We start from the raw sequence: 26499 nt of genomic DNA on the forward strand, positions 1-26499 counted from the left end.
AGGTTGTGAAGAAAGAATGAGCAATGTTGAGAAGCCAAAGGAGCCCACTGTATGAGCCAGAAGGTTCTTTATTCATTTACCAGTGGCTCAATCAGTAACTCATTGTCAATCCTGGTGTTTCTGCAGTTCTCCTCCTCTCATATCCCATTCTCCTGTAGCTAGACCAGAAACCACCCGGATCCATGCCCATGCCCAGTCCCTTGTATTTTCACTGCATTGCAAAGCAAATAATTGCACAGCAGCTACAGGATTCAAGACTGCACAGCAGCTGCTCAGCGTGTTTCCATGAGACAACGCTGGATTTATACTTCTCTCCCCCCCCCCTCCCTTTTACTGGAATTCTTTGTTGTTTGCTGATGATGATGGCTTTCATTTGCTTTTATTAGCTGCAGGTGTTTTCTGTTCTTCAGCTGCAAGCGCTTTCCCTTTTTCCCTGCCAATTCCAACCCCGGTTTGTGCCTTGGTCACCTTTTGGAATATGATGTGGAGAATGATGGAGATTTTTGCGGCTTCAGCAGATGCACTCAACCTGCCTGGCTTTTGCCTCTCCCAGCCCCTCCCCACCAGTTGAAAACATAAGGAGCACTTCTGCCTGGGCTTGGAGAGCAATCAAGAGAGAACTAATTAATGGTGGGAAAAGGAGGTGGAGATTAGGGATGGGACTCTGCACTATGACTCTGCTTGTTTAGCGCTCGTGGTTCTTGTCCCATCATCTAAGTTTATTAATCTGCTTTAGCAGTATGGGCTTGGTCCACAGCAGGTATGTTGACTGCAAACTTGACCTTGCTGCTGAGCGATCCAAAAATGTCAGGCTTTAGCTCAAAAATATAGTGACTGATTTTGACTCTAATGCAACCCCAGGGCACACTAGAATGGCACAGAGGCAAATGGTGTGTGTTTTTAAATTTTCATTCTATATTGTATATTCTATAATATGATATTGAGTTGCTTTAAGGCTGTTAATATCTCCTCTACAAAATGAATTGTATTGTTTTATTGTCACCCCCACACTATCATCTATCTATCTATCTATCTATCTATCTATCATCTATCTATCTATCATCTATCTATTTAATGTTATTGATTTGTTAACAATCACAAAAGTGAAAACCAAACAAAAAGAAAGAAAACAAAGAATCAAAAATTTAAACCATAAAGCATCACAACCTGGAAGGACAAAGGTACAGTGCAGTTCCAAAGGGATAAGAAAGTATTATATTATATCATAAAAAGATTTCCTTTACAAATAATAAAGATTTATAAAATTTAAAGTATTCTCCACCCGTGAGTTCCATCATTATAGAAAATAAAGATTCTATACAGAATCCTTAAAAGAGCCAGATATCTGCATATACTGATAGCACCAAGTGACCATGTGACTCAATATTTGTATATTATTTTTATTCCCTGCCTCTCCAGTCCCCTTCACCTCAACCAGCCACCTCACCAGCAGATCCTTCCTTTGCCTACTGGGCACAGACATCAGAACAAAGAGCATTCATTCTTCCTCAATTTTGCCTTTTCTTCTTTGATAGGATTACATGGCAAATCAACCCCACCCACTGCCCCTACCCCATCTCTCCTGCTCAGACAATTTGCTTATCTCATTTATTTTCTGCCTTTAACAATGCATGCTGCTGATTGCTGACAGTCACATCAGCAGTGGAGAGATCTGCATTTAAAAAATGTCAGAGTAATGCCAGTGCAAGGCACAGGATAATAAATCATCACCTAAATGTAACGGGCTGAGCACAGACAGTCCTAATACACATTTAATCACATCGTATTGTACAGGAACAGCAGAAACCATCAGTGAGTCAAGAGGAGTTACAAGCTTAAACCTGGAGATTGAGAACAGTGACAAGAATTTGGGGGTGAAAAGTTTATCAAACAAATCTATGTCAAAAATTGCTCACAAGTTCTCACATGTGAGACAAGTGACCAGTTTATGCACAAACATACAAGGTCCATGGAAGCTCAGTCTTATACTCACTTTTAATGAACTTTGTTACCATCCCTAGTGGAGATACATATAAGCACAAAACGAGTTCCCCCTTAGATGGGGTCTCTCTCTCTCTCTCTCTCTCTCTCTCTCTCTGTGTGTGTGTGTGTGCGTGTGTGTGTCTTTTTTAGCGAAGTGCCTTGAAAAGGAGACAGGATTGCAACACAGTGGCAGAGAACTTTGCATCCCAAATTCAATCTCCAGTATCCTGAAGTAGGGCTGGAAAAGGCCCCCTTCTGAAAATATGGAGAGCCACTGCTGATCAGTGTAAACTGGATGCCTCCCCGTCCCCCACCCAAATCTGTCAAGTGAGCAGAGCCACCCACCCATTAGTCATCTGACATCATAATATCGAGTGAGATCGTTTTTTACATACGGGGTTGAAATCAAACTGTGTAGGCAAATGCACAGCCCACAAAACACCTTTCAAAGCACTCCACAATACCCAATAATCCAGATACTTGCTGTTTCTTACAAAGCACTAGCAAGGGACTTAATAAGTTGACCATTCGGGTCCTGCAAAGTCCATTGCAAAGCAGTCTGTAAGATGTGACAATCAGCCGATTGCTGAGTGTTACAAAGCCTTTGGTAGAAAGGTTTGCAAGCACAGATCAGCCGATTGGCAGAGCCTACAAATTCCTTTCTGCTGAGTCAGGTCTTTGCCTGCCCCATACCTGACATCATATATTATGTCTGGTGTAAAGCAGGTGGGCGTGGCTAAGCTGAAATGGCCTCTCTGGCCAAATGGGGAGGCCTGGTGGGCCTAATTGGGCCAATGGGCCAGTAGCTCTTCATTCCTGGTGGAGATGATAATAACCTAATTCAGAGTTGGGGAACCTGTGGTCTGGAAAAGAGACTGAGAAGAGAGATATGACAGGCATCTTCAAAGTTCTGAAGGACTTGGAGGAAGCTTCTCCTGCTCTGGAGGGTAGGGCTTAAACCAAAATTACAAGAAAGGAGATTCTTACTAAACATTGGGAGGAACTCTGAGTAAACCTTAGTTGTCTACCACCCTTTGTGTTTAAGCATGCTTTGATTCCCTTGCACAGTAAAGACAACACTGTGACGTAATATTGGGAATAGGTGTGTTGAACAATAGATCTAGTAAAGATGGTGGCATTGTCTCCAAGAAAAGATGGGTATTCTCTTTCCTCAGTGAAGCATACGGTTACTTTCTCACATTCTACCAACAGAGCACTGGGTCAGAAGAATCCCAGTTTCCTATCTTTTGTTCTGAGAATGAGTTAAAAGAGAAATAAAATAACTCCCACTGGTTTGCTTGTTTTCTTTACTTGCGTGAGTGTCCAAACTCCACAGTGAACAGTGGGTGAAGTGATCCCATGGTGGAAGTAAGCACAAACATCAGTGTGTACACATTGATCGAATATTGGAGGAATCTAATTATGCATGTAGCAATAAAGCTGACACCTCTCAGGAGACACATTAAGTAACCCAAGCACTGTTGCTGTCTTCATCACAGCTTGCTCTGCTGCGTTTGCTTGTAGCCATGCAGAACACAGCTTTGTGGAGACCTAATTGGATTTACCATAGTGCAGGGAGGTTGAAGGAGAACTGGGCTGCAGCTGCAGCAGTTGTGAATCCACTATGCCCCCTAGCTCTCAGCATCACCATTGCACTAAGAAAGTCCTATTCATGCTCCAGTGTTGCAAAGGGAAGGCTTGCAGAAGGTAGATATTTTCAAGTTTGCTTCAAGCATATAATAAGAAGAGGGGGGAACAGTGAAAGGCACTGTCCTTTCTAGAATGCAAGAATGCTTTATGCTCTTTTAAACAGCAAGCAAAATGTGTATGGTCAGGGAAATTGCATGCTGCTTTTTCAACCAGGGTGTAAAGAGGATTATTGGAGACATCTTTGCAATTGTTTAATTGATCCCATATCTAAATTGTAGAACTATCTCTCTCTTTTTTTTCCCCTCTGCAAAGAACAGGCTCATTCCTGATGATAGTTTTAGGAGATGTTTGTACCAATCCTGCAGGTTGGTACCTACATAAGGGCACAATATGTGGGCCCAGAGCTCCAAAGAAGCAGAAGTAGCTCCCCTCACTCAGGATGCATTTTAGAACAAGTGTGCAGATCAAAGGGTTATCCCTGCACACCTGGAGCACCATGCACATATCAGAAAATCTCTTCAGCTTTGCATCACAGCCCATATAAATTGCTCTGTGCTTCTGTGCAATTCAAAGAATGCATTTTAAGACCTTTCTAGACAATCAATAAATGCAAAGGTGTTAACCATCTGTATGTCTAGAGGTCTTTCCCTCTGAGCTATGTTTCTGTTGCATTGACACTCCAGTTTCCCAGGACTGGATGCGTAATATTTGCATACCTGGGAAATGCAGCTCTTCCCTGAGTTACTATCCCATGCTATTGGCAGCAAGACTCTCACCTCCCCACATTCCCATCCCGTTACTCCTCCTAGAACAGGACTAGCTATTCACTCTTAATCAGATGGCTTAGCCTGAAGCATTTTCAGAGATCTGGACACAGCGTTGCAGAGCAGTCGTTGCCAACAGCACACATTCATTTGTGTGTATAAATCCCATTATAATCTCTGGTCAAACCAGTTTTTGTGGCGCTTGAAGCAATAACCAGAAAGTCAAAAGTAGCCCCTAAGAAGCATGGCTGTCTGCCTTGCAATAGACATGTGTACACTGTGGTAAGACATTATTCACATATTGACGCAAGCCTCAAGTTAACCCTTTCAGGTGGGCCATATAAAACAATGCAAAGCTACCTTTCATTTTCAGCCATGCTCCAATCTGCTGTTGTCCCTGTTAGATTCTCATTTAGGAGTTCAACTGGACTAGGCCAGAAGCTGCTTGTTGATCTGGTTCAAATATCTTCACCAATCCCTTGACTTGCAAGAGACATGGGGAAGTGGCTGCAATCAGGGAAATTATATAATTTCCTCACCCTTTCCATGACTCTTGTAAAGTTATAAACAACTGCTAATGCTGGATCACAGCAATCAGTGTAGTGATAAGGAGGAAATTGCTCCCATTGCTTCATATAAATAACTGTCTGCATACACTTCTGATGACCTTCAAAACAATAAATGATTTGTGTTCCTTAGTTTGCAGGTGGCGGGGTCACATTAATTTGATATCCTTTAAATATGACCTGGACCAGATGACCTTTATATTTTGGCTACATCTCTCACAACATGCATTCACTGGTAAGAACAAGAGGGGCCGTCGTGATGCTCTACAGATGTTGCTAGACTCCAACTCCCATCAGCCACTGCCAGCATGGCCACTGGTCAGGGATACTAGCCAACACACTGCCTTCCAGCTGTTGCTCATCTCTGGGTAAAAGGAGGATGCTCTATATATGAAACACCTTAAAACATTCATTAAGCATCCCAAAAGGAAAGAAATTAAATACCATTTTGCTTGCTTTCTTTTTGCCCATTCATCAAGCTTAGCTAACTGATTCCAGTTGGCCAAGCCATTTTCTTATTTATTTTCTCCTATCCTCATCCCCTCTTTCACCAGCACACACTGGCATTCTGCTCTGGCATTTCAGGGTGGAGAAATATAAATCCCCAGGGAACTTTAATCCTTGCCATTCTTTCTAATTGCACGAAAACTTATTCTTTCTTTTTCTTTGAGCTTGTAAAATTTAAGTTTCCTTAGCAAAACCTTTTAAAATATGGATTTATTATTATTTTTTCCCTTTACCAAGCTAACTGGACAGAATCCTTTCCAGATAAAGCCAGTTCTTTATCCGTGAGTCATCCATTGGCCTGTCTGGGTGCCCCACAATGAGTGTGATGTGTCCAGTGGCAGCAGAGTACACAAACCAGGCCAAACAGTCTAGAAGACATATGCTCTAGCCCTTCATCTCAAGTTTGGAAAGCTGACACTTTCATGCATTACAGTCTGGAGTTAGTTGTGGAGCCCAGAGCAGATGAGGTGTACTGAACATCAGCCATTTACCCATAGCTACAGCAATGAACAGACCATCTGTGGTACAGAGTATGCTGAATGTGATATCAAATGCAGAATCTCATACCTTGTCCCAGGAACCTCACGAATCTACCTTTTTATGGTCACAAGAGGAATAAATTGTAGTCAAGAGGAAAATAATGGTGAACGGAGGCCACATTCTCATGTCACTATAGCCTTGTGTTGCTGGCTTATCGCTGTATATCAGGAAAGAGCAGCGTACTGATGGTTGCAGCCTGCTTACTCCAGATTTGTTCCTTCCACAGAGTGAATGGGGGAAGCAAAATGAGAAGCAGCAATTAAACATGGCTTGTTGTGACATCCCAGCCTAGGATCCTGGGTTGTTTCTCCCTAACAAGCCCAGGTCACCATGGTTTGTTGCTGGCTTATGGATCCTGGCTTGTTTGGCAAGCACAAGCCCTCCTTTGGAGATCACAGCAAGCTGAGCTTAATTGTGGCTTTCTAGCTTGTTTCTTCTGCTCAGGAAGGTCAAAGTGGAAACTATGGGACTGTGTACACCAGCACCCTGGACCAGCAGCCTTGGGTTTCATTACTTGTGTATGCAGCCCATATTAGCAGTTTCAACTTTCTATAAACTGGAAACAGTCAATGGGCAATAGGTGCTTCAACAAACAGGATATCTCTCACTTCCTTCCCAGTTCCTAGATAGATAGATAGATAGAGATAGATAGATAGATAGATAAATAGATAGTGAGAGAGTGAGTTCAGAGCTGTATTTAGGTACACAGCATCTGGACTTATGACCTAGGTGGTGGAGCTCAGGCATCTGGGTGGAAGAATGGGCTCGCAGTTAGGATTTCAAAATTGAACCGATTTAAAATGAGACAAATTCTGGATTGGTCTGTAGCCCTCTGCACTGTGCACCCTTTCCACCGCCACGTCAACATTCCCTCTGGTCCCTTGCAGAGAGAGTCCTGCCTCCCTTGCTCATGCTTGTCAAGGTGGCAAGCAAGGTTAAGAATTGTGGAAGCATCTAGGCTGCACTTGAAGCCTGTGGCTAATTTGAACGCAAACTCCATATGCTCTCCCCTGGGAAATTAGATAGAGATAGAGAGGGGCGCAGGGAATATAACAAAAGTAGGAGCCAAGGTTGCCTTTGGATTGTATCCAGAGGTGGCTTTGCCTTAGTGGAAAGTGCTTCTGCTTATACAAGTCAGGGCACACACACACCTCCTTCTTTTTAGCATTCACTGATCCATGAGTCATCCATTAGCCTTTCTGGATACCTGACATAACTGTGATGTGTCAAGTGGCGCCAGAATACACATGTCAAGCTAAACTGCTTGGAAGATATATGCTCTACCCCTACTGCTGCCCTCCATGCCATATCCATGCTATTCTGGAGGGAGACACACACAGCCCAGCCTCAGCAGAGTGACCATGTGTCCTTCCCACTTTATGGAGAACAGTCTTCAGTTTGGAAGGTGGGCTGGTCCAAATCTGGTATAAAGAACTCTCAGAGAGGGAGAGGCAGGACCTTTCAGACCAAATGATGGCAACAATGACAGTGGCATCTCCATGGTTTCTGAGCCATGGGGTGACTCACCCCATCCCTGCTGGCGTTCAGCTGCTTGGGTGGGCTAAGGAGGGGAGGGTCTCATAACACAAAAGTGGGTCATTGTCAGTGTGGCCCTGTGTCCTCCTTTGGAAAGCAGTCCTCCATTTTGAAAGGCTATCTGGTCAAAGTCTGGTTTAAAGATAAAAGTGCAGGGGCCTTGAAGTTCCCCATCCACAAATGGTACTTAGACAGAGGACTGAGCAGGCTTGTGGGTCACCCAGCCACAGTCTTCCCCCACTATGGTGAGAAGTGGGGCATTTCTATTTATAGCATGGTGATGTTGTTGTTTTTTAAAATATATATATATACTGCTTAATACTTTTTTTAAAAAATCTCTGTGGTTTACATAAAAACAATAAAAACACAACATTCAGTACAATTTCCTATATACCTGTCAGGGAACTGACATCGGAGCCAGAGGCGGAGGGAAGGCTCCCAAGTGATGCTGGAGAGGGACCCAGCAGGGAGAGAGGCAGCTCATCAGCTGGGGAAGGAAATCAGTGCAACACCAGGGATAAAGGGGGGCAGATGGGGGAATCGACGAGAGGGCTCCAGGACTCCTCACCGGACACCAGCGGGGAGAGCACGGGTCCTCCGCTACCCACACCCTCCCTGCGCAGAAGACTTCCGCGCAGGAAGAGTAGGAGGAGACTTGGCGTCAAACAGCTTTTATGCTGGAAAAGGTTTAAGAAACGCCCACTGACGGATTCTGCTAGCGACTGAGGCAGCCACGAAGTGAAGGGTTGTCCAGACAGAAAAGGTTTAACAAGGCAACATAGCCAGGAGTGGCGGCAACGTACGCACGAGCAACCCCTATATTCATTACAATACCCAACCAAAAACGACATTAAAAACAAAATCCAACATTATATTGCAAATTAAACTAAAGCAAAAAATAAAAATCCATTAAAATTAAGAGTCAGAGTCCGGGGGGGGAGAGTTTTTCAGAGGTATTTAAATGTCATTACTGCCTCTGCCTCACAAGTTACAACGGTGGAGGCATCCCCAAAGGTGGGTGCTATTGCTGAGAAGGTCTGCTTCTGCACTGTCCTTGGCTGGTCCTGCTGGGACAACCTGTGAGGCCTCCTGGGAAGAGTTTAGATCAGCTTGTTCTGTACTGGGAAACAGCCTGCTGGGCATCTTGGTCTGAAACTGTATACAGATTTAAATATAAACAAAAACATTGATCTTCACTTGGTAGCTAATAGGCAGCCACTGTACCTCTTTAGAGGGAGGTGATGTTTAAGTGACCACCCAAAGCTCAGGAGCAGCTTTTGCAGCAGGGGGGAGGGGGCTAACTGCAAAATATTGGGTGCCCTAAATTGCATCTGATTTGGCTGCTGTCTGCTAAGACCAAGCTGCCATGGCATACAGTGATTATATGAATGTAAGTGCCTATCGTACAACAAGAACAAACAAACAAAAAACCCACCCATCATCTTTTATTTTTGAAAACCTTATGGGCAACGTTTCTATTAAAAGAAATGCTTGAAGCAGCGTGCAATTAAAACAAACTATTAAAAGACAACAGTGCACTAGCATGGTATATATAGTCATATTAGAAGCCAGCTGCAGCAGAACGCCAATTTAAAACATACTGGCTATCCACAACATGGGCATTTCATCTATCTGCCTATGTCATCAAAATATTTCTGTTCTAAATTCTCACTTAAAATGTGATCATATTAGCTAGCAGAAGCCAAACATTCAAATCACAGAAGTAGAATATACCAATCAGAAATATAATAAATGAAAACACAGAAATATAAAGCAGCAAACAACCTCTGAAAGCCATCTATCTGCTGCCTCCTTCAAAGGCAGTTGCAGAAACAAGATAATTGGCACTTTTGCCTAGAGAAAAAGAAGAAGAGAATGTGGCCCCCTTTGCAGAGAGAATCCCATGTATTTATGGAGAATATTTGTTGGCTGCCAAATTAACCAAGACCTCTGAGTGGTTCATGGTACATTATGGTTTATTTATATACCTCTTTTTGGACCAATGGCCACTGAAGAGTGAAAAAGGATGGAGGAGAAATTAGACTAACTTCACATTTATAGGCAAACTCACCTAATTTGTGCTTATCAAAACAATATGCGAACACAGGGACTTTATCTGGTGAATAAAGATTCTTAGTGAAGGCACCAAGTGGGTATCATTGGGAAAGGCATTCCATTATGAGGGGGCCACCACCAAAAAAGTCTTCTCCTTAGTAACCACCTGCTTTACACCTGGAGAAGGGCCTCATCTCATGGTCTATACCGATGGACGGGCAATCTTTCAGGTATCCTACCCCCAAGCCAGTATGGAAAAATCCTTATTATGAGTGGGAGAACCTAGAACAGGTACGACACCTGATGGTGATCTCAGCAGATTAGAGTATTCATATTCAAGCAGACTATCCTGTAGGCATCCTGAAATGCACCCAGAAAGCAAATGGAATTCAGTGATGTTCTTAATCACAGACATATTGTGTTCATTGAGATAAGCCGCAGGTAGCTATCTGGTTGCTATCACACTGGATGAGCTGTAGTTTCTGAACACTTTTCAAAGAGAGTCCCATGGAAAGCCTACTGTCTGTTATGGATGCATGGATGTTGGCAAATGATCATCCTTCTGCAGGTATGGGCTCAACTGGAACACTTACCAAAGTGGATTGTGGATCATGGTGCTTCTGATCATGGGTGGCACCTGAGAATCTAGGAGCAGAGCCAAAAGGAACGCCTAGGCTGCCCACCTGATCTCTAGAGGAAGCGGAGTGCACTTCCACCTAGGACACGCCAAGCACCAACTCCAGAGTAAACTGCAGCAACAACACCTCAATCTTCTATGGAATGCATTTCAGTTTCGTAGCCCTCACCCTGCCTATTACTGATCATTTCCAGAACATCTATTTCCTCACCTTGATTAGATGGAGAGGGTGCTGAGGATCATTGATGAGCTTCCCTCAGTGGTTGGATATAAATCTCAAACAGCATGGGAGGCAAAGTGAAACCATGTGGGCACAGCCACATAGCAATTGCTGTCAGGTGAAGCAAAAAAAATTCAGCATTGCATTCTGAAAAATCGCCTAGGTACTAGAAACAGAACCAACACAAAATGGTGCCTTTGGTTCTAAGCCCAGACAACCATCCCAGAAAGCTGTCCACAGATGCCATGGACAGTGCTGTTGAAAGAGGGAGCATGAAGAGTGTCACATTCCCCATGCCTTTCTGCTGCCTTAGGTCATTCACCGGGTGTCAGGGACTGTGCTGAGGAGGGCTGCACTGAGGAGGAATGGTGGGAGCTTCCCCCTCCCCCTGCTCCTGCTCCTGATCAGGATCCTGAATCTTCGCAGGAGGACAGTATAGATTTGGGCTAGTGGTTTGCAGAGGACATAGTTCAGAAGGCAGAAGCTGGGAAGTACTGGATGGAGAAGAGAAGAAGAACTGGGAGAGAGTTAACAGACTCACTTTCTCTAGAAAGTGTTCATCCACTGAGCCCAACATCAAGAAGAGCAGATAAGGTGGCAACACAGAAAGCACAGTGGTTGTAGATCAGGTTGCAAAATGCGGAAGTGACGTGGGTGACTAGGGAGGAAGTGGGTGGAACCCTTAATTGGGAGCACCTTCATTCCTAGGAAATGGATTCTTTGTTCTCTCACTGTGATCGTTAAAGTTTCTAACCGGTAAGAGGACTCCTTTCCCTTTGTTCTGCATATTTACTGCCAAAGCAGGGTGGAAACCAATTCCCTGAAGCCTGACACTGGGGCAACCAAGACGGTCCTTCAAGCTGGTTGGAACCCAGGCTGAAATGTATCCAGATGCTCAGGGTCATCCAGGAGGTTCTGAATCTGGACCACACCAGAGGCTCCTGTAACTTACCCGAGGAAGAAATTTGGAAACAAAGTGGTAGCTGGATAGTTCCTCTCCGTTGCTCCCCCCTCCCTTTTGGAAATGGCATGAGAGAGAACTTAAGACAATCATTTAGCAGCTGGTACGAAGAGAATACAAGCAATGCCAGAAAAATAAGATCCTTGTTAGGAGTAAATTCTATTACAGCTAACAGAAGCTAATTGGTTGCAAACCAGTTTCTGGTTTCTGCTGTTTTAAAGCAAAACTGCTTCTTTGCTACTGGTGAGAGAAGCAAATTTGACAAAGAGAGCAGATGGGCACTGATGGGCTCGTTTCCATCATTAGTGGTGAGCAGGATCACTTAGCCACAAATTGTACTCAAGTCTATTTCTTCCAGTCCATCTCAATTTCACCTGTGTGATATTCCCAAGTCTGTTCTATCGTGTGTGTGTGTGTGTGTGTGTGTGTGTGTGTGTGTGTGTTTAAAAAAAGCTCTGTATGAGAAGTCAGACTGAAATATATATTTAGAGTTGTACATAAACACACACATATATAGTGGTACCTTGGTTTAAGAACAGCTTGGTTTATGAACAACTTGGATTAAGAAAGCTGCAAACCCAGAAGTAGGTGTTTTGGTCTGTGAACTTTGCCTTGGAATAAGAACATGTTTTGCTTCCTGTTGAGTGTGTTCCATTTGTAAATTGAGTCCCCCGCTGCTATGGGAAAGCACGCCTTGGTTTAAGAATGCTTTGGTTTAAGAACGGACTTCTGGAACAGGTTAAGTTCATAAACCAAGGTACCACTGTATAATTCAAAATAATATGCATTTTAAAACATATTTTATCTCAATGCACACATTTCTGAATGTATTCTATCCTAAGATGCAGCTTTTAGGGCAAGAGTCATGACACAAAATTTGGAGAAGCATGAAATCCAAGGAGTAGTTACATTCCAATCCATTTATTAGAAGTGCAAATTAAGGTCACTTTGTTTTAAAAACATGGGTCAAGTCAATTGCAAAAGCCTAGGACCAAGGCAGGACTGCCAACTTTTAAAACGGCCCCTGCTCCTGTGCCTTTCTCAAGCAGCTTGATTTGCAGACATTAGTAAATGGTCATGTTATGCCATGAAACGTTTCTTTTGCTGGTTTCTGCATTAGAGACACAAGAGCAGACCGGGCTGGTCCTTCCTAGTGCCAGGTAAAGGGAAGGCTTTTTCAAATCTCTACTCATCCAGGAACTCTTTTGCTGGCTTTGAAAAAGTTACAGTCAGCCACATCTGCAAATAATGGAATATGAATAATCTTCCAGGATTTTATGAGGATAAATGAAGCTTCAAGTCCAAACACACTTCCCGAGAAGTAGGCTCTGTTGGTCACATCCACAACATACATCTAAAGCACATGGCTTCCGTCAAAGAATCCAGGAAGCTGCAGTTTGTTAAGAATGCTGGGAACGAGAGCTCTGTGAGGATTGAGCTACAGTTCCCAGGATCCTTTGCGGGAAACAGTGTGATTTAAGTGTGCATTAAGTATGCTTTCAACGTATGGTGTAGATCTGCCCACAAGTGGGGCATACTTCTGAGGAGACAGAACCTGGTGCGCAGCAGAACTACTAGTGGAGCATGTGTAGAGGCACGTATTGCATACTATAAATTAGGGGGTGAAATTAAGGGTTGTAAAATAAGCTCTGTAGGAGATTTGTTAGTGAGAACTAACCCAGCCAATGTCCAGGGTGGAGGGTGCATTTTGCCCCCAATACAGTTCCCATACACAAACATTGCAATGCATCCTTGGAGAAAGTTGTATCTGTTGGATTTCCACCTGTCACACAGTGGCTAAAGACTCACCAGTGGAGAAAAAAGGCTGTGAATCCCATATTTAAGTTAACCATCAACGGGGAGAGTATTCAATGAGCTTCTGCAAATTTCCCAGCATTCAGATTCTTTACTTAAAAGAGTATTTCGTGATGCTGACAGCTCTTGGACATTTGAGAAACAGATCTCTCTAGGGTCTCTCTCTCTCTCTGTCTGTCTGTCTCTGGACTCCAATCATCCCTCTGTTTGGTGTCAAGAAAGAAAATGTAAGACATTAAGTAGCCAGCACTAAAAACATTCAAGCAACGCCAGAAAGGGGTTAATATTTTTTTCAAGAAGCAGGCCCAAGGACTTATCATAGATAAGGGTGCATTCTAGTGGCAAAAGCAATGCAATGCAGGCATTTTCAGCAGTCAGGAGAACTGAAATCCACCTGGAAGAGGAAGAGGAGAGGCCTGGCCGCTCCTTGAGAATCTCCAATGAAAATTGACGGGTTGCTCTCAGTCATAGCCCCCTCTCCCACCCACCCTACCCTTTGTTGGAAGGAAACACCGACTTCTTAGTGGTTACTATATGCAGAAGGGGAAATTTCAGAACGTCAGACTGTGGTTCCATATCTCCTGTGTTTTCTTCAGAAGCCATGTTTGCGTTTGAGCCTACTGGGAAGGGTGGTGGTAGACATGCCCATCCCAGCTACTGGCATCTTGACAGTTTGTGGCCTTTCAGCGCCCATGAAAATAAGAGAAGGTCATTGGTTCTATAACACACAAGAGAAAAAAACCTTTTCTTTCCAGACATGTTTTTTTAAAATGTGTTTCAAGGTAACAGGTCAGAAGAGCACTGGGAAAGGTAGAAGAAATAAGGATGCTTATTTGATGTGGCTCTTTGATGTGGCAAAAGCCCTCTGATGATGCAGCTAACTTTGTTTCTGGTTTCTGTTTAGGTTCCCTGCTTTTGCTGGTTTGTTTGGCTTTGCTCATGCTCTGGGTTTGCTTAAGCAATTGGTATTTGAAAGGTAAGGAGCTTTTGTCAGACACACACACACACACACACACATACACGCTGGCGGAGAGCCTCGCTGAACAAACCAAGCGCTGCAACTCCACGCAGGTTATCGCCCTGCAGCGGTGATGTCATGCAAATGGGCACCTGCCATGTTAAAACCTGCAGGCGCGGTGCACGGTAACGGAATTGTCAGCCTAATCCTGCAAACAGCTCCTGGGGCCTGGAACAATGCCTCTCAACTGCGAAATGTCAGATTATACACAAAAGGAGCCACACTAGGCTGCGATAACCCACATTCTGTATACAAGCCTGATTTTATGAACAGTGGCGTAGCGTGGGGGGGTGCAGGGGGGGCCGGCCGCACCGGGCGCAACATCTGGGGGTTAGGGTTAGGGGGCGCAAATCCATGGGTTAGGGGTGCAAATTACTTGCCTTGCCCCGGGTGCTGACAACCCAAGCTACGCCACTGTTCATGAACATTCTTTGGCATGGAGCAGACCATGGTGATTAAGGTGATGGGAGCTACCACAAGGCAACACTCGTGTAGTGAGTGTTGCCAGCTGAGCAGAAACGATGCCTGGCCGGCTACCATTCAGCAATCACCAGGTAAAGATTTTTGACGGGGTCTGCTAGGCAACAGCAATTCCATACTGAGCTGCTGTTAAGTGCCCAGGAGCAGGGATCAACAAAAATGTTGGCAACTCCACATGTACCCTTGTGCCTATGCAGAGTTACTCAGATCCGAAGCCCCACTGAGGCTTGCTCCCAAATCATGGTGTGCACACATGATTCTAGCCTTGGGCATTTAATAAAACAAAAACATGACACCAATTTAGCCCAGAAACTCTGAGCTTTTTCCACTCTTTCCTGCAGTCTGGAGCATAGAGAACTTTATTCCTTCTTGTCCGGTATAAATGAGGCAATTGGATGCCTTTGGGGTGGCGTGTGTGTGTGTGTGTGTGTGTGTGTGTGTGTGTGTGTGAACAATAATGTGGCTGATCATTGCCAAGGGCTTTGGAAGCCTAGAAGTCAGAAGCTGCACAGCCCACCCCCACACACATTTGGAGTGTGCACTGATCTTGCCCTGGTTCCTGGCACCCATTCAGGCTGAGGTGTCATTGGGATCTCAGATTGCAGCGAGGGGCTGGCAGGCAGCCAGGGGCAGTCTATTTAAAAGACATGCCTGCTCGGCACTATTCAGTCTCTTTAGAAACTTCTCCAGGGGAAAAGTGTTGGGAGATCTACAAAGTGGAATTCTTTTTTTTTTTCTCCTTCTTTTTTCCCCCCTCCTTCGTTCTCTTTCTACTGCCGACTTTGTAGAAATCCTCCAACTTTTACAGAAAACCTCTTTGTTGTTCTTAACCCAATCTAGGAAGAGGAGGATAAGGGGGGAGGAAAAAAATTGCAGCCAGTCCCTTGCTAAATCTCTTCTTGACAAAGCCCAGCTCTACCTGCTTTAATGCTACTTCTCTCCAGGCGTTTTTTCATTTGCTGCAGATAATATCAGGACAGTCGAAAAGAAGCTGATTCCCTTCTCTGCTTCCTCCTCAGCCTCTCTTGCAGACGTTGCTTTTTTGAGTGAAGCCTGTGGATTATTATTATTATTTTGTACCTCTCGGTGTGCAGCTTCACCAAAGCTCTCCTGGCTCTTCTCTCCCCCCCCCCTTGACTCCCCAACCCACCCTCCCCATTTCCAACCTGTTGCATGCGTAATTCTTGCAACTGCAGATTTTGACAGCCAGGTTTTGTTTTTGCATTCCGATCCTGAATCATTTCTGAGGTGGAAAAGCTCTTTTGGAATCTAAGGAAGGAGTCACTTTTTTTCGTTTGTTCTTTTTGAAAAAGATTATTTTCCTATTTTTTTATATAGAAAAAATTTTTTTTGCAAAAGAAATAAAAAGAGGACAATCAATATTGCCTTGGGTGCCTGCCACGCTGCATGCCTGCCTGTGCCTTGAAGATGCTCGTGACCCAAGTTTTGCTCCTCTGCCTCTGCCTGGGGCTGTCCCAAGGGCTGGGCTCCTTTGTGCACTGTGAACTTTGCGATGAAAAAGCCCTTTCCATGTGCCCTCCCAGCCCGGTGGGCTGCGAGTTGGTGAAGGAGCCCGGCTGCGGATGCTGCATGACCTGCGCCCTGGCTGAAGGGCAGTCTTGCGGGGTGTACACCGAGCGCTGTGCCCAGGGCATGCGCTGCCTGCCGCGCCAAGGCGAGGAGAAGCCCTTGCACGCCCTGCTGCATGGCCGAGGGGTCTGCCTCAACGAGAAGAGCTACAGGGAGCAAGCCAAGAACGGTGAGTCCTGCCCCTGGGCCTTGGCTCTTGAGGGGAGGGTCACGGGGCACCCCTTCATTTCGCTCCACTCTCTTGCCTCCGCACATCCCTGTCCGCCACCTGCCATGCTCTCTAAGCGCCCTCTGAACATCTTTCCCTGCTGTCTCCTCAGATGTACCACCTATCCCATCAGGTCACCTTTCCAATCCGATTACGCCCAGGTCACCCCCACCCCGCCCCGCTCACTTGCACCTCCCCTACCTTCCATGACACATTTCTGTGCAGCCTCCACAGTGCTGCCCTATGTTCCTCCCTTGCAGCGCATCTTAACCTTGCTTCACCTGTAAGTGTGTTTTCCTTCTTTACCCAACTCTCACCTGGTCACTCTTCCCCTCCCCAAGCCTGGGCTCCTTATCTCCCATTGCATAACTTTCCCCCCATCCTTATTATTGCATGCCTGGTTTCTCACTCAGATGAATTTTACACCCCACCTGTTGCCTCCTTGACCATCGAGTCACACCTTTTACACTCCCACCTCCTCCTTTGGTCCCTCTACGATCCTGTCACATTTTAGTAGCAGTCTATCTTCTCTGGTTTTTATTTTTAATGCTCTGCATCTATTTGGCAAGAGCACTCAGACAGATACACCCCATTAAGTCCCGTTCAGTTCAGGCTCCATACCTTGTGAGTGCAGCCCAGTCCCATCTCTGTCCAAACTTGAGAGTGGCTTTTTCCTTGTGATGCATCTGAATGTTTTGATGGGACATAGAAAGGAGCAGGTGCAATACAGTAACAAAAAAATGCCGAAGAAAAGAATACTTTTGAACAGGGAACTTTGATATACGTTTTAGGGGGGTGAAGAAGCCAGCATTTCCTAACCCGTATTCCATTTGAGCCATTTCTTCTTTTTTGCACACCTGGATGCAAAAGAGAGCATTCTCTCTCCCAAAACAGCCACTGATTTGCCCCCCTCCTCTTTCCATCTTCTGCAAAAAAAACAAACCCCAAAACACACCAGGCATCTGCTTTCTGCCAGCATTGCCTGTTGCATCCATACAGTGAAGATTTGCAGTTACAACTTCTCCTTCCCAACACCCCATAAATCTTCCTGCTTTTATGACAACTCCACCCCCCCTCCCCACACACAGAGAGAGCCTTTTCCTTTTCCTGCTGCTGCTTGAAAGCATTTGCTGGCTTTGGGTTGTCATCTCATCCAGCGGAGTGAAAATATCCTTAAGAAAACAAAAACAAGTTTCCAAAATGTCAGGTGCTTCATTTGGAAGAGGTGAAAGGCGAAGGCATTTTGCTTGGATCATTCCATAAAGTGGAACTAGTCTGTTAGGCGAGGAGGAGGAGGAGGAGGAGCAGCAGCAGATACGACTTGATTTCCTGTCTTGGAACCCAGTAAACTCTGTAACAATCCACTCACACTGAAACTATGTGGAATATCCCCATTGCACGTCATCTACAGTGTGTGTGTGTGTGTGTGTGTGTGTGTGTGTGTGTGTGTGTGTCTGGTCAGTAATACGAACAATATGGTTCAGTGCAAATACGACTGCCTGCAGAGCAATATACTCTGCTCTTCCTTTGGAGTTGCAACAGTGCCACTTACAGACAGATGAGACCAGCAACAGTTTGACTTTTTCATTTAGTTTGAACGTGCCTGAGCGTTTTTCTCTTTCCATCCCCCTTTCTCTCACGCTTTCGGATCCAGCTGTACAGCAGGTGCTCCAAAATTGTCTGTGAGAGGAATAGCCAACTTCTTAATTCTTGGGGGCCACTCTGCTCTTCAGACAGCAGTCCTGGGGCTCAAAGTATGTAGCTTGATGCACAAATAAACCAGGGGTTGTTGGGCATTGTTATAAAGTCTCAGATAAGCCATCAGCAGCACAAAAACCCAAAGAGTGTTGAATCTAAATGTGGCCTCTCCCTCTCATGCATGCAGCCATTATATAATTATTTTTGTTTCCTGGGGAGGGCTAAAGTCCTTGCCATCCAGCAGCTGATCTCCTGGAGACCAGCAAGGAAGCATGATGATTGGTGGGTTGTGTCCAGTCTACACATTTATAGCAGGCCATTCCTAGTCAATATGAATGGACTACTGTTTTTTAAAACTTTTCTTAAAGTTTCTTGCAAATTTTGTCTCTAAAAATGGGTGGAATCAAAAGGAGAAGAAGAGAAAAAGGGAGAGAGAGGTCTAAAAATGGCAGCTCAACTACTCCCAGTGGATTGGCCATGAACCTATTTATTAGGCTGCTGGAGGCTTGTAGGTTAAAGGGTGACAATTTTTGAGGACTTTGGGGTCAGAAGGTGGACACTGATCAGAAACAGACCTTTGTTAGTTCTCAGTAAAATCAGTGCTGTTTTTCTGGAAAAAGAGGTGCCAGAACTCACTATGAACACCTCCCTTGTTCTCTAATAATGGCAATGGCACCTACCTGAGAGGTGCCAGAACTGAGTTCTGGTGAGCTCTGGCTGGGGGGAAAAGCTCTGAGTAAAATTATCCGGAACTGTTGGCATGACGGGTAAATAGTATTTCTGCCGTTAAGTTAAAAGTTTCAGAGATGGTGGATGCTGTGGATCCTAGGTGTGTGTCGTACTGTGGAAGTGTTGCTCTAGCACTCTGATGGGGCTTCAATGACATTTCCTTGCTGTCCACCTCATTCCTGTTTCCAAGACCTGCCAGTGAATTTCAAGGAGCCTCATTTTGCTCCTTAGTTAAACTTTAATCCAATAATGTAAAAAGCAGCCGTTGAAAATAATACCAAAGTCACCTTTTTCTGGAGATGGGCATGTGCTGGGAACAGATGACTTGCAGGCATAACTTTGTGCCTGCAGGAGCTTCATATATATATATATATATATATATATATATATATATATATATATATGAATTTCTGAGGGCAAGGCATAGGGAAAATAAAAGCTCTTGGCACCAGAACAGTAGAGTGTGAGAACGGAGAAGTATATTTTCATAGGCATGTTTCTAAGCAACTGGTGAAAAGGAAAAATGAAGTTTGACTTGAACTTGAAGGCTTCTGCCAGGTTGGCCAGAAATCCAAGGAGCAATCGCTTAGGAAGCCAGTCCCAGCAATGACCAAAATTGGCCCAGAGCTGGAAACTGAAGAGAGTGGGGGGAAGTCAGGCCTGTATACATTAAATTAAGCACTGATGGGGAGAGATGGTTGATTCTTCCCTGTTCTTAAATGTTCTTCTGCCCTTATTGCTTTTAAAGTAGGGTTTCCTCTCTCTCTCTCTCCCCTGTTTCCTCTTCTAGATGGGCTACAATTGTCTAATAGACATCCTTTTGGAAACAGGGGCTAATCACTATACCTCTGCTTGTCCTTGCCCACTGATAAAATTGCATGACTGGCAAGTCAGGTAGAGTGAAGCAGTGGTCAAGCCCACTGAAAGTGCCTGCTTATTCTAATTGGCACTGCATGCCACTGGATGCTGTTGTTAATACCCACACACCTGGTCCAGGGTAGTGTAGCATCTTGTGCCCAAGGCAACTTGACCACTTACATGCTGAGTGCCCACACTGAACCGCATGCTCAACTTCTGCCAGCCATTAAACAGCAACCCTACCTGAAGAACTATGATGCTTTTATTTAGCTATTTGTTTTTCAGCCAGTCATTTCCCAGCTACCTTACTGATCATTTGGTTACATGCTTATGTTTATGCTTCCATCATCTGTAGCCATCCAGTCATAGCATAATCATAGGGAGCTCCCATTTGCCAGGTCAGGCCGTTGGTCTATCTAGCTCTGTATTGTCTATATATCTACACCAACTGGCTGTGACTCTCTAAGATTTCAGATGGAGGTCTCTCTCAGCCCTACTTGGAGATGTGAACCTTCCTGCATACAAAGCAGATGCTCTGAGCTGTGGCCTTTTCCCCCAAAGTAGGCGCTGGCAGACCGCAGAATGAGGTTGGTGGGGCAGAGTCCTTCCAGAAAATCATGCAGCAGAAAGATCATAGGGCCCGTTCTTCCTGGTACCAAACCAAATTGGAATGCTGGAAGGGGGTGTTCATATAATTGAATACTTACCCATGTTCTGTTTAGTTTCAAAGGCCTTTCCTGCATGCAGAACATTGGCAGATCAGGAAGAAGACTGAGTTATACACCTTCTTCCTGATATGCTAGCCTTTGTGGTTCTTCTTTTAAGGTGGGAGAGCATTCGATCATTTGATTCCGCCACCTGTGTTTTGAATGGTACACTAACCTGCTGGAAGTTCTTGAGAAGGGCATCCAGTCATCTCATTCCCTGCCAGCTTTTTGAAGTAGTATAATTCCCACTGAGCTTCCTTGTGTCATTCCAATGAACACAGTTGCTAACCTCAGACACCAGCCACACCCTCACAGCCCTACCTGAGTAATGAAGGCTTGCAGAGCAATATCCAGCTGCCACAGAAGCATCCCCTGGTGGCCACATGCAGAAACAACAGCGGCATTGTAGAAAATAATGACTAACAGAAAGATGGGTTGTGTGATAACAATTATATCGTTGGTGTGATTTCCTAAGGAACCAAGCAACAGGAACAAAATGGCCAAGGTATTTTCCATTTTTATTTCTCAATTAAAGTCAATGTTTTTGAGAATAGAATGCCAGCAGATATGCTTCTTGGTCACTGAGAAAATATGGTAGTTGCTTGGGGTGAACAGGCTACTGGATATTTGTGTGCCTAGTTCAGAAACCTACAGCCAACCAACATGAATTCATTTTCTCAAAGAGGCCAATGAAATCACCTACAAAGAGAAAATGAGAAGTGTTGTTTATAATTCATGCCAGTATCACACATATATTCCTAGGATCAGTATACCCTTCATATACAGATGAGTGGTCATATTCCTAGCAAATATTTGAATCATAGGATTGTAGAGTTGGAAGGGACCCCAGGGGACATCTAGTCCAACCCCCTGCAATGTAGGAATCTCCACTACAGCATCCTTGACAGATGGCCATCCAACCTCTGCTTAAAAGCTTCCTAGGATGGAAAGTCCACAACCTCCCAAGGGAGACTTTGGCCCTGTGACTGACTTGCAGGGGAATTGATGCAACAGTGAAGAAATGAAATGGCAATCATATTTAATATGGCTGTTCCGGATTTATCCGTTTTTATTTTAGAAATGTGACCACTTTTTTCCACCACTTTTTTCCCTCACCACATCACACAGGCGTTTTTATTTTTCTGAGAGAAGGCAATTAGCAGCCCACTCTTTCCTAGGCATGTTTCTCCACCAGAATACCCACTGCGGGCTCCTTTCGCACATTACATTTCCCTCGCTTTTTTATTAATTGCTATTTAATGCAACACAAAAGTGGCACTCATTCACTTATAATTTTCCAGACAATTTGCACATTACATTTTTCATATGTGCATGCACATCAAAAGAGAAGGGACTGTGGCTCTGGGCCTGAGTACATCCTTGGCATGTAGAAGGTCACGTGGTCAGCTAATTCTCTCCCTGCTCCCTGCATCTTCACCCAAAGAAAGGTGACAGGCAGCACAGGGTTGGAGAGGGGCCTGCCTGTATCCTTGGAGAGGTCACCCTAGCCTCAGAATAGACCATGCAGAGTTAGAGGGATCTGACTCAGTCTTTGCTCAAGACTCCATGCCACATCTTCTGACTTCATGTATTTGGTGCCTGCGATGTGTGAAGCATCCCGGAGATGAATAGGACTCATGATTTGAAAAGCAGGCAAGGGTTTTCAGAGTTCAGGGGGCCCAATTAGTGTTTGCTACCCAGATCCCCAAACCCACTGGAAGGTGACACATTTCCTAGAACCTAAATGAAAGAGAAGTACTTCTTCACACAGTGCATAGTAAAACTATGACATTTGCCCCCACAAGAGTAGTGATGGTCGCCAACTTGGATGGCTTTAAAAGAGGATTAGACAAATCCATGGGACTGGTTTCAACTACTTGATTCCATTAGTGGAAGCAGGATGCTGGACCAGGTGATCTTTTGGCCGGATCCAGCCCAGCATGCCCTCCAACATTTCTCTGATGGAAATAGGGACATCCTAAGGAAAAGCAGGACATTCCAGGATCAAATCAGAAACCAGGATGATTGTAAATCCAAACTGTCCCTGGAAAATAGGGACACTTGGAGGGTCTGGCAGGGATCTCCTAATGTTTTTATGTTGTTCTTCTAATGTTGCTCCAAAGTTCTCTGTTCTTCCCCTCCCTCATGCCCGTTTAAAAAAATCTGTGCTGAAGTAATGAGGAATGAGTTGATAAACTACTGATAGGCTTTCTTATGAAACCATGAGCCAATGACAGCTGTTACTAGGGAGGAGGAGAGTCTCAGAGGCTGGATTTTTTTAAAAAAAAAGTTTTTGCTGTATCAGCTTTCACAAGACAGGAGAGAAGCGTCGACTTGAGCTTAAGTTTCCTGCGGCTAGTAGTAGATTTAATATTTTATCATTCCTTTGACATGCTTTCCCTTGCACTCCCCACTCAAATGAGTTTAACATGGGGCTGGGTATATAACAGACACACAACAGCTGCAGCAGGGTGTCTGGGATATAAAAGGGGGGCAGGTGCACAGCTAGGAATGGAGGAGGGAGGCCCTGGGTGAACTGGGGTTAGGGGGGTGAGGGTTGGGGCAAGGGTCATGGGAGCAGCCAGCTGTGTGTGCCTTTGACAATTGCCAGGATGCACTGTCCATCCCAGGGTGTAACTGGCAACCCTTGGTGAACTGTTCTCTCCCTCTCTTCCTTTCCCTGCATGAAGCCAAGACAACATCAAAAAAAAACCCCTCCAGACGTTAAAGCCAAGGCTAGTAGCAACAGGTCTGTGGCTCGCTCAGAAACTGGAAAAACGCCATTCTTTTTTCTTGCTCTCCCCCCCCCCCCCGATCTACAGGGATAGGGGGAAAGGGTGGGGGGAGAGCAAGATGTTTAAAATATCAGGTCCAAGCAAGAAAGCTGAGTTTCTGTGAACTTTGGGGAAGACGGCAGAGTGCTTCAGAGGGAAAAGGCGGCATGTGGATTTTGAAGTGGGAATGGGTTTCAGGAAGAGAAGCAAGTCAAACTCCAGAGAAACTCAGATTTGCAAAAGGGTGTGTGTGAAAAAGAGGAGTACAGGAAGCTTACTTTCTGAAGTCAGGTTACCTTTTCATCTATCCTGGCTTTATCTCTTCTGGCTGGCTTTGACTGGTGTTGAGCAGAGGACTTTTACATCACCTTCTGTCTGATCCTTTTTCTCTTGTGAAGCCAGGGTTTGGACCTGGGAACTTCCTGATTGTCTCTACCACTGAGCCATGGCCCCCTCCTGAGAGGAAGGATCTGTACAATGGAGGCAGAATTTTATCCACAAAGCTGATCAGTCAAAATTAGCTGATTCATGTGTTGGATTTTACATACATAAAGCTGTATTCTAACACCACACCCCCACAGGAACATCGAGGGACATTGGAGGCAGGATAGGTGCACTGAATGAGCAGAGGTGACAGGCGTGTCACCTTGCTCCCTTCCATATAATATGGGCCAGTATTATCTGACCTGGCCCCATACATGTATAGTGTTTACTGAATTGAAGCTGAGTATCATTTGTCCATGTGCTTTATGTTTGATGCTCCCCTCATCATTTGTATGAAGACGTGTCCCAATTGTCCACATATGATAACATGCTTAAAAGGCAGGGCCATCAAAAAAGGAGACCATAGGCTGGAAGGGACACCAAGCATCATCCAGACTGACCCCACCCCACCCCCGCAAAACCCACAACAATATAGAATCATAGAATTGTAGAGTTGGAAGAGACCATGAGGAGGGTCATCTGGTCCAACCCCTCACATTTGCCCAATGTGGAACCCACGACCCTGAGATTAAGAGCCTCATGCTCTACCGACTGAGCTATCCTTTGGTCTGCATGTGATTTGATCCACTACAGCATTGCAGGATTTTGACACAATTTATGAAAGGCAGTCCTAGCAATTACCATTTACTCTGGCTTCAGTGCACTCCCACTGCTAACTTTTGTATCCATTTGCACTGGTTACCCACAATGCAGAGCTACCCTGTAGTAGGTCGTTTTTTTCTTTGAGAAATAAAGTAGACGCTCGGGTTGCAAACGTGATCCATGCGGGAGGCACGTTCGCAACCCGCAGCGTTCGCAACCTGCAGTGCCGCGTCTGCGCATGCACAGGTTGCGATTCAGCGCTTATGCGCAAAGTGCAATTTAGCGCTTCTGCACATGCATGACCGCCAAAACCCGGAAGTAACCTGTTCCAGTACTTCCGGGTTTTAGCGCGTCCGTAACCCAAAAAACCACAATCTGAAGCATCTGTAACTCGAGGTATGACTGTACCGCTATTTGGAGCATTTTGCCTTGAACCAGCATAAGCCACATTCACTCCAGAGTTAAGCGGAGGTGTGCTCATTTGAGACAGCCATTGCACATGTGCAGATGACAGTTTCATGAACAGGAGGTGCTGGGATAGCAGGGGCAGGGAAACCAAGCAGGTAATGCACATCAGGTGAAGCTATCGTCTCTGTTGTGTACAACAGCATGCAAATGGAACTTAAAATGCAGCAGGGGAGGAATCATAGAATCATAGAATAGAATCATAGAGATGGAATAGACCACAAGGGCCATCGAGTCCAACCCCCTGCCAAGCAGGAAACACCATCAGAGCACTCCTGACATATGGTTGTCAAGCCTCTGCTTAAAGACCTCCAAAGAAGGAGACTCCACCACACTCCTTGGCAGCAAATTCCACTGTCGAACAGCTCTTACTGTCAGGAAGTTCTTCCTAATGTTTAGGTGGAATCTTCTTTCTTGTAGTTCTTGTAAAACAACTCATTGTGTTTTAAACCCCCAAAGTGTACATAGCCTTGGAAAGCATTCCTTGACTGCAGCAATAGGTTGCTTAGTAAGTACATAGGGATGTCGGCATTCCTCTTGACCCTCTCTTTTGTTGCCTTCCGAAGAAGCAGAGCAGCAGAACATGAGCAGCTTTCTTTTCAAGCAGAGCCTGGGGATTTTGGCAGCATCCTCCTGACCATGCTTAGCTTATCCAGAAGTAAGCCCTAATGAGGCCTGCTCTGTACATGTGGCAAAATGGGGTGGCAGAATACTGAAGGGACAGAATGGACGTTACCACTTCAGGCTATAAGGGAAGTATGTCACTTTAGAATGCTCTTGCATTCCATTCCAAGTAAAATTGTGACATAGCCAAGAAAAAGTTACAGTACTTTCTGGAATGCTCCTCACTCTGCTACTTTTCTACTTCCAGTTTTTCAAACCTGTGACACCAACCCTTCTGCAGTCTGGAGCGATACATGGGTGGGGGACCTTTTTTCAGCAATGCATGACTGATGGACAGTGACTTGAACTGTGCTTTCCATAGGCATCACCTGCACAATCAAGTTCTCCATGGGGAACTCAGTTGCGTGGCCAACTCAGCCGCACTTTCACCTGCCCTGCTGCATATGTTATCAGGTGTGGAGCAGGTAATCTTGGCCTCACAGGCCAAATTGGGACTTGTGGTGGGACACATCTGGCAATTCCCCACCCTTGTTGAGTGACGTCAGAATTCTGCCTCCTCCTTGCCACATGAGTAGCAGATCTGGATTCAACAAGACTTAGTTCCTAGTAAGAGGGTTTAGGATTACAGCCCAATCCTGTGCAGGATCAGTTAAAATTAAATACCCACTGATTTCAATAGGGCATGCTACCAAGGATGTGTGCTAAGGCTGTAGCCTTAAACCAGGCTTCCTCAACCTTGACCCTCCAGATGTTTTGAGACTACAATTCCCATCATCCCTGACCACTGGTCCTGCTAGCTAGGGATCATGGGAGTTGTAGGCCAAAAACATCTGGAGGCCCGAGATTGAGGAAGCCTGTCTTAAACATGTTTCCTTCTCTTCAAGTAGAAGCTGCTAAGGAATCACTAAAGAGAGATGCAAACTTCTACCCCCACTTTGTTTGCACCTTCTGTGTTTTTAATACCAGTATGACTTGGACATACTGGTCAATGATGAGGCTCATCTCCAAGCTCAACTTCCATCCTCCTC

The 26499-nt window shown here is 45.0% G+C and overlaps 1 protein-coding gene and 2 long non-coding RNA genes across 5 annotated transcripts in view; 1 reads left to right on the forward strand and 2 right to left on the reverse strand.

Moving 5' to 3' along the window:
* Positions 1-8390: 8390 nt before the first annotated feature.
* Positions 8391-17578, reverse strand: LOC309541284. Its single transcript, XR_014223688.1, has 3 exons — positions 17152-17578; positions 10450-10569; positions 8391-8701 (listed from the first exon to the last, which is right to left on the reverse strand). It is a non-coding gene; the product is annotated as an uncharacterized lncRNA (long non-coding RNA).
* IGFBP5 (insulin like growth factor binding protein 5) overlaps positions 15385-26499 on the forward strand; it is a 40444-nt gene continuing 29329 nt past the window's right edge. Inside the window, exon 1 of the mRNA XM_082238702.1 lies at positions 15385-16491. Coding sequence (XP_082094828.1) covers positions 16140-16491 — 352 coding nt within the window. The 5' untranslated portion in view covers positions 15385-16139. The remainder of the gene's footprint in view (positions 16492-26499) is intronic.
* LOC309541239 lies at positions 21024-25617 on the reverse strand. Of its 3 annotated transcripts, none has more exons than XR_014223672.1 (3): positions 25364-25617; positions 23575-23766; positions 21024-21221 (listed from the first exon to the last, which is right to left on the reverse strand). It is a non-coding gene; the product is annotated as an uncharacterized lncRNA (long non-coding RNA). The 3 variants fall into 3 exon arrangements; XR_014223673.1 differs by having other exon boundaries at positions 23593-23766; positions 25364-25616; XR_014223674.1 differs by lacking the exon at positions 25364-25617 and adding an exon at positions 24791-25023 and having other exon boundaries at positions 23593-23766.

Source organism: Podarcis vaucheri, assembly GCF_965113315.1.
Source record: "Podarcis vaucheri genome assembly, chromosome: 1".
Taxonomy (NCBI): Eukaryota; Metazoa; Chordata; class Lepidosauria; order Squamata; family Lacertidae; genus Podarcis; species Podarcis vaucheri.